Source organism: Octopus bimaculoides, chromosome 2 (genome assembly GCF_001194135.2).
Source record: "Octopus bimaculoides isolate UCB-OBI-ISO-001 chromosome 2, ASM119413v2, whole genome shotgun sequence".
NCBI classification, from domain to species: Eukaryota; Metazoa; Mollusca; class Cephalopoda; order Octopoda; family Octopodidae; genus Octopus; species Octopus bimaculoides.
This window is the reverse complement of record NC_068982.1, coordinates 78934536-78943538: the sequence shown is the minus strand read 5'-3', so window position 1 is coordinate 78943538 and position 9003 is coordinate 78934536. Positions and strand designations below refer to the sequence as shown.

Here is a 9003-nt window from a genome sequence, read left to right as displayed (position 1 = left end):
AATACCTATTGTCATAGGTGCCCTGGGAATGACAGCAAAACGGGCTGGTTACTACCTAGATCAGATTCCAGGAAACCCCAAAATGGCTGAAGTTCAAAAGATAGTGCTCGTTGGAACTGCCCATATCCTACGTAAAATACTGTCTATGTGATCGCAAATTTTAAAGCAAACACATTATTTTCTTATGGTTTCTTAAACATTCACTTGAACAAAACTGTACAAATCCAAATATATGGTACCCTAGGCATAACACCTACATGAACTTCTAACTTGTTGTCTCTTGAGGTCTCTGGGTGAGACTTGGATCCAACTTGTACAAATGCAAAACAAAAGTCAAACATAAAATAATAATAATAAAAGCTTAGATGTATCAGGCAGAGTCTCTCACAGCTTCTGATCTTAACTGATTGGAAGTATTAACTAACATGTACATGTTTTGTCTTAGCGTAAAAGATGGGCTGCAACAAATATTTTGCTCAGTACCGCAGATTTACTTGTCAGCTGTTTGAACTTAACCAGTTGAGCATGTCCCTTAGTGGCTGACATTATGTACATTTTTGGTTACAAGCAGAAGTAGCGAGAGTACATCATAGCCATGCGCTGAGAGGAATTCTTTGGGATTTGAATAATTCCCCTCTGATGACATAGCTGTTTCATTCAGCATTTTTAAATAACTCTTATTCATGGACCTTTTGAGACGGATGAGCAATTCGACCTGAAAAAAATTCTGACTGAAACACCTCCACCCCACTTGCTTATTTCCTTATGAGATTTCTATGTCACGCACATATGGTTGTGATGCATGTGCCTGGTGTACCCATATCAGATGGGTAGTCATGATGTGTATATTGAGTTTCGTAGATTTATACTCTAGCATCACTTTGATAGCATGTGCTGCTCTCTCACTCACTAATAATAATAATAATAATTATAATAATAATAATAAACTCAGAAAATATAAAGATTTTTAATCGAAATCGAAAAGATGTGGTTTCTCAAGACGGTTACAATATCAGTGAATGTAGGAGCACTTGGAACGATCAAAAAAGGAACTGAAAGTGATTTAAGAATGATCTCTGGTTTACCATCCATGCAGGAAGTGCAAAAGATTGTCTTAAATGGTACACCACACGTACTGAGAAGAGTATTGTCGCCCTGAATTTTCTTTCCCTTTCCCCTTAATTATCTTTGTTTACTTGTTTACTTTTTATTTTTCCCTTTTTCTCTCTCCTTTCTTCCCCTTTTTCTCTATCACATGACTTTGTAAATGAACAATCTGGAGTATTTATTTTAATGGCCTGCCAATATATACAGTGTGTTTCTCTGCCCTGGGTATCAGGAAGACACTTGGCAAGAAATGGAAACAGAAGATAATAATGAAAATAATAATAATAAGGGCATATGATATGATTCTTCACTCGTAGTTTCTGAAATACCTGGAGATGGTCGGGGCAACTAAAAATGGAATATATTTATTCAAAACAGTATGAGGAACTGGAAGACAGTTTTGACAGCAGGTGGAGGGGAAGCTGGACAAATCGACATCAAGGGGGCAATCTTTCGAAGAGACCCTGTGTCACCCTTGCTGTTTAATAATAGTATAGAAGTTGAGATTTGGTTACAAACTGCAGAAAAACATGAGACCAATTAACCAATTGCTGTTTATGGGCGATTTGAAGCTTTACGGAGCTAGCAGAGGTCAACTAGACTCCCTTATTGAGACTGTATGAATTTTCTCTCATGACATCCAGATTGCATTCGGTCTAGATAAGTATCTTGGTGTTTTACGATAAGGTCAGATGATGAACATCAAGATGAAGGAAAAAATTTCTTCTGAATATACCAGAGTAGTAAAAAAGTTATGTGGATCCAAGCTGAATGGAGGAAACCTGGGTAGAGACATCAGCGGTTGGAATTGTGGAATGTACAAAGGAAGAACTGGTCAATAGGGAGAGAAAAAATAGGAAGAGAATGGTTATGCATGGGTGCCTTCATACTAGAAGTAACGAAGCGAGGTTTACTTACCCAAGAAAGAGGTTGGAAGAGGATTGGTGGTAATAAAGGATAGTTTTATGAAGGAGATCAAGCTTTTGCATACCTATCTGAAGTATAGTGATGAAAGAATGTTGCCCTTTGCACTGAATGAGAAGGTGATCACAGACAATAGTGTGACTCTCCTGAAGTTCAAAATGAGACTAATAAATAAAAGATCATCAAATGGAAAGAGAAGGTCCGACTCTGGGAGGGATTTTTTTCCGGCAAAGAACGGATGAAGCTGATGAAGAATCCGGAGATAGAAATGACATGGTTTTTTTTTTTTAAGGGAAAGAGAAAGAACGATTCTTGTTACTCAAGAACAAGATTTACAAGAAAACTCAATCGAGTGTAGCATTGATATGACAGTAGTATCACCTTGGTGTAAATTATGTCAGAAAACTTCTGAGGCAGTTACATATATAATTAGTGGATACTCAAAACTGGTGCAAAGGGAGTTAAAAAAACACCGTGACAAAGTGACTGAACGAATATACTAGCTGTTGTGTTTGAAGTATTGGCTACAATGATCCAACAGGTGATATAAGTAATAAATTTTGTCTGTAGCAGAGAATGATCCGGTGAAAGTCACATGGGATATGCCAATATGCACAGATAAAAAGCTGCAACATAATCGAGCAGATATCACTTTCCTACAGAAAGAGTCCAAATAATGGATCTACAACGATATAGCTTTACCAACAGATCGGAATATTCTGAAGACGAAAAAGTCGGGAAGTACCAAGACCTAGCATTGGAAATGAAATGCATCCATAGAACCACAAAAGTGAATGTGGCATGTAAAAGTGAGTGCGGTATCAAAAGCTGCAAATACCAAACTTCATAGGAAGTACACAATTGGCAGCAGTACTTGGAACAACACGTGCTGAGAGAAAAATTACATCCTTAAGCAGCGGAATGAAGAAGAGATGTAACATAAATAACTAAGAAGAAGAAGAAGAAGAAGAAGAAGAAGAAGAAGAAGAAGAAGAAGAAGAAGAAGAAGAAGAAATTTCAGTTGTTTGACCATAACTAGTTGAGCATGTCTCTTAGTGGCTGACGATATGAGCATCACTGATTACGAGCAGAAGTAGTGGGGGAACATCATAGCAATGTTTGAGAGGAATTTTTGGGGTTTGAATAATACCACCCTGGAAACATGGGTGTTTTGTTCAACATTCTTAAACAACCCTTATTCAAGGACCTTTTGAGTGGGATGAGCTACTCAACCTGAAGAAAATTCTAACTGGGCCCCAACTGCAAGGTCATGCGCTGTTTGTCTTGATATGAGATCACCATGTCGCACATATATGGTTGTGATGCATGAGCCCGGTTTACCCTTATCAGACGGGTAGTCGGGCTTCGTATATTTGTAAACCAGTTTCATTTTGATGGCATGCGCTGCTCTTTCACTCCTTTCTTTTAAAGACACAAGGCCTGAAATTTTGGGAGAGGAGGCTAGTTGATTACATCGACCCTAGTGTTTCACTGGTACTTATTTTACTGACCCCGAAAGGATGAAAGGCAAAGTCGACCTCGGCGGAATTTGAACCCAGAAAGTGGCAACGAGCGAAATACCGCTAAGTATTTTGCCCGGCGTGCTAACAATTCTGCCAGCTTGCTGCCTTAATAATTATAATAATCCTTTCTATTAAAGACCGGGGAGAGGGGATTAGTCGGTTACATCGATCCCAGTATTTCACTGGTACTTAATTTATCGACACAGGAAGGATGGAAGGCAAAATTGACCTCGGCAGAATTTGAACTCATTTTGTCCAGCGTGCTAACGATTCTGCCAGCTCACCGCCTTGCTCAATGATAATAATTATAATAATAATTTTTATTAAGGATGTTGGGCACATTATAAGAAAAATTCCGAAGCTATAGGATCTAGAAGTATAGCTGTGTGGTTAAGAAGCTCATTTTCAACCAACAAGTTTCGGGTTCAGTCCCAATGCGTGCACTTTGGGTAAATGTTTTCTACTATAGCAGGACTGGCCAACTCGAATTATAGTGCAGGCCACTTTAATCACAGAAAGTTTTTTGAGGGCCGCTTGTATACTTACAGAATTGAAAGCATTTTGCTTTCTCATGCAAATAATGAATGGATGATCGTTGATTCAACATGAAATATTGTTGCAAAAACAGTAGTATCTTTCTTTTTTAATTTCATTACAATCTTGAATTTTTTGCTAAATATTTTTAAATGTTTGTTTAAATAAACCCATTTCAAGAAAGTATCGATAAAAGTCTTCAGGCCGCATGCTGCACCGGGCCTCAGGTTGACCAGCACTGTACTATAGTCTCGGACCGACCAATGCTTTGTGAGTGACGGATATAGTGGACGATGTAGTCTCAGATAAGAAGGTTACAAGTGAAATAACAGTAACCGATCAGAGCTGACCTGGGGATAAACAGCAACAACGTACAAACAAAAGTTAGTCATTCATGAGTTATGTTTCTTGCTCATAATCACAGCCTGGTTAGATACAAACTGACGATATTTCAAATGTTTGTCCACTATCTTCAAATGATACTGTTGTGTTCCCTACACTGTAATATACGCTTACCCTTGTTTATCACGCGAGTCTGGTTTAAAAAAGACAGTGTTAAATGAATCGTTCATAAATGGATCAAACGCATTAGAAAAATAGGTTTCATTCCGAGACCGCAAGCTGTCCCACTACTAACTTAACCAAATGACACCCCCGAACAGATTTTAAATACACATGAGATTGTTTCATAGTTGGATTAGTATATAGAGGAAAATTTAATAATATATGGTCAGTAAACAATAAGAATATAACAACGAAAAATACTTTTTCTGCTCATTAATCGCATGTCGATGGCTACGTGTACGTAAATCCGTATTAAAAAAATACCCAGTTCCCCAGCATGGTGATGTAAGTATAGATTGTAAACAATTCATTCTGGGTAGCTGAGCATTGTGGATAGTTGCCGGGGCGCACTTTTGTTGTTCAAGTAAAATCGTTAACTGATCATTTATCACGGATTAATCCGTGATTAGCGCAACGTGGTTCACAGTTTAGTGTACCGTGTTATCCCAGATCAGTTTTGAATGAATCAGTGATAAGCGAGAATAGATGTACTGCACAAATCTAATTTCATAATTGCTTTTAATTTTGGTACTAGACTAGCATTTTTGAAGGAGGGGGTCAAGTTCATTACCTCAACTCTAGTACTTCTCTGGTACATTATTTTATCAATTCAAAGGTATTTGAACTCAGAGCACAAAGAGCCATTTTCTCCGATGCGCTAACAATTCTCATGCCAACAAGTACAAGACTGTTCAATGAAGACGTGGTCGCTCAGTCTTTTAGAAATAGCAGTCAAATTTCTCTCAAATCAAAGGAAGGGCGCATTAGATAAAGTAGCTCTAGCTACACCTTGTCTGAAAAACAAACGACCGGATGGTCACTGCGAGATTGCCTTAGATCATAAGTGTTCTAAGACGGTTGATCTGGCAGAAAACATCAACAACATCAACAACATCAACAACATGAGGAAATGTTGCAATGATGACTGTTCTTTTTTTTTTTTTTTTTTTTTTCTTAGTCTCATTTTCTTGTTTTATTGGCGATTTACTGTGAATTGCAGAAACAGTTGATGAAAAAATAGTGCCCAGAGTTGGCTGAAGCAAAATAAATTTTCAGCGATGGTTGAAAAGACCACCTATTAATTTACTGAATGGCAATTGGTTCGATTCATTGTACTCAATGAGATGATTATAGAAGCAGATTGATGCTTTTTTATCACACATACACGTAGCCTGCTGACATTCATCACTATTCACTAGAAAAGAGAGAAGAAAAAGAAAACACAAATGATTAAACTTCATATCTGTATTTGTTTTAAAATACTCTTCATGAGAAAATGTTTTGAAGCTGATATTGTTGTATATTATGAGGGTCAAACTAATAATCCTTTCTACTTAAGGCACAAGGCCTGAAATTTTGTGGATAGTGGGTAAGTCGATTACATCGACCTAGTGTTTCACTGGCACTTAATTTATCGACCCCGAAAGGAAAAAAAGGCAAAGTTGACCTCGTAAAGACGGACGAAATGCCGCTAAGCATTTTGCCCGGCATGCTAACGATTCTGCCAGCTCGCCGCCATACGGGAGGTGCGGGTCATACTAATAATTAAAAAACACACACTCACTGGTTGTATTTCAGATTAGTTTTATTACCAATCAATTAAATATTTGACCAGTTCATCAGTTGAACGATTAGTGTCAAAGTCCTTTTGTCACAGATTGTGACCTTGTCATCTCTTTCACCTCAGCAGCTTAATGAATAATTATTGATCATCTCAGAAGTCTTGTGATAAGATCAAAGTCTGTAACGAAAGGACTTTCACAAACTTATCGATTAATTAATTAATTAATTATCTAAGTGACAGGTAATAAAACTTAAGTGAAACATAACCAGTGCATGTGATTTTATTGGCAGTATGACTCACCCAAAGTACAACAGTGCACATTATATATATATATATATATATATATATATATATATATATCATCAATTTTTGCGATGGCTGAAACGAAGGAACAGCGTGCTTCCGTGAAATTCTGTTTTCTGCGGGAGAAAACGGCGGCCAAAACAGCTGTCATGAGCTGAACAGCTTACAAGGACGCAGCCATGAGCAAAACACAAATTTAGGAATGATAATTTACCGCTTGAAGACCAATCTCCTTCAGGACGACTGTCGACCTCCCGAATGAATGAAAACATCACGAAAATTCATGAACTGATCTTGGAGAACAGTCATCGAACAATTGACGAACTTGTTGATATGACTGGTGTGTCCTAGAGCTCCTGCCAATGAATTTTGAGCGAGGAACTGCGAATGAAAAAAGTTGCTGCAAAATTTGTGCCTCGTTTGCTCACAGAAGATCAAAAGCAGTCACGACCGAATGCGTGTCGCGAACTGAAAGAACAGCTGGAAGTTGATCTGAACCTTTTTTCGGAGGTCATCACTGGTGACGAAAGCTGGTGCTACGGAATTTGCAGATGGAAAGAAAAAACGTCGGCGGACTTAAAAGGCATCACTTCGCAAGAGCACCAGCACTGCTTCGAACAGTGGAAAACGCGTCTGGACCGAAGTATTGCTTCAAATAAAAGTGTAAACTGTAAAAAAAAGTGAATGAAATAATATTGCAAAATTCCAGTTTCTTTTGTATTTATTGTTTCTTTTGTTTCAATCATTGGACTGAGGCTTATGCTGCAACACCGCCCTGTATCGAGTATATCTACCCCTGTACTAATCCTTTTTAAATCTTATACACATTCTATCGGATTCTTTGGCTAAACTGTTAAACTACTGTGACTTAAACAAAGCAACACCAATTGTCAAGCGGTTTAGATAGAAGCTTAAAGACACGCACATGCACACGTGCACACACACACACACACATACACGCACATACACATACATACATACATAGATACATACATACATACATACATACATACATACACACATGTATGTATACCAGGTTGAGATGAAAGCTTTTTTCGAATTTTAACTGATCACTTTTGGCAAATTATGCTGCCATGTTATATCAATTAAATATAACTTGTTATCCACTCATGCTGAATTGCCTATTCCTTATTTTGTAGCTTTGATAATGAGTGGTGAAAAATTGCAATTAAAGCCATTTTACACCGCCTGTGGAAAAAATTACCTAGTACAAGGGCTGCGTCCAAAGGCCAAGGTATTGCCAACGAATGTGTTGTACAAAATTAGTTCAAATGTTTCAAGGAAGATGACACCAGCCTTGGAGGCTGAACTCGCCTTTCTTGGTCAGGGAGAACTGCTGGTGTGAGAGATGAAGCCTTACTTGAAATAGTTGAATAACAGCCAAGCACAAGCACTCGTACATTGCCGGCAGAACTTGGTCCTTCACAAAGCACCATCAATCAACACTTCCATAAGCTCTCAATGACACGCACTCCTACAGCATGACACTGTACCCCGACACACACTGCCAATATGACCAAGTGCAAACTTAAGGGGATGGAAGGGCTGCCTCACTCTGCCTACGGTCCAGACTTTGCACCGCCAGGTTATCACTTTTGGAATCATGGCTCATTTCCTGCACAGACTGAGGTTTGACAGTGTGGATGAAGTTAAAAACGAGAGTAGGGTGTGTTTTGCCTCCAAACCAACCAAATGCTTAAAGCATTGAATTGAGCTCCTGGCACAAAAGAAAATAAATTATGTAACAGAAAATAAATCATATGTTGATGAATGTGAAAACACGTGGTGGTTAGAGTAAGGTCATGAATTCGATTCCCGTCCGCACGTTGTGTCCTTGAGCAAAACCCTTTATTTCACGTTGCTCCAGTCCACTCAACTGTCAACAATTGAGCTGTACCAGTATTTCAAAGGAGCCAGCCTTGTCACATTCTGTATCGTGCCGAATCTCCTTGTGAATTATGTTAAAGATACCCGTGTCTGTGGAGTGCTCAACCACTTACACGTTAATTTCATGGGGAGGCTGTTCCGTTGATCGGATCAACTGGAACCCTCGTTGTTGTAATCGATAGAGAACCAATTCAGTTCATGTTGATGAATAAACACTTTTCGCATTCAATCTGTTTAAACTATTAATTAAAGCTTAAAATACGAAAAAACTTTTTACTCAACCTGTGTGTACGTTTAATATTTTGATGATAATGCATATACTTACAACAATAGATTAATCCTTGATGTTTATACCAATGATATGAAGCGAAATAAACTTTTGTATGTGTGAGGGAATTACACTGAACTCGATTGACGCGTTCGTAGCAATGGTCGTGATTCCTACAGCAGCTGGAACGATAAACGCATTAGTGATCAATTTAATTGTGATGATGATAATGAAGGAATGGAAGAAGAAGAAGCAGAAGAAGAAGAAGAAGAAGAAGAAGAAGAAGAAGAAGAAGAAGAAGAAGAAGA

At 38.2% G+C, this 9003-nt stretch overlaps 1 protein-coding gene across 6 annotated transcripts in view; it reads right to left on the bottom strand.

Moving 5' to 3' along the window:
- The window catches only part of LOC106876697 (basic phospholipase A2 Ts-G6D49), a 52540-nt gene that overhangs the window by 13408 nt on the left and 30129 nt on the right, over positions 1-9003 (bottom strand). For 4 of the 6 annotated variants that reach the window (XM_014925376.2, XM_014925392.2, XM_014925361.2 and 1 more), the window contains one exon: positions 8753-8877. In XM_014925376.2, coding sequence (XP_014780862.1) covers positions 8753-8877 — 125 coding nt within the window. Of the gene's footprint in view, positions 1-4184; positions 5848-6602; positions 7188-8752; positions 8878-9003 lie in introns of those variants that run through there. The other 2 variants (XM_014925368.2, XM_052978382.1) reach the window with 2 other exon arrangements.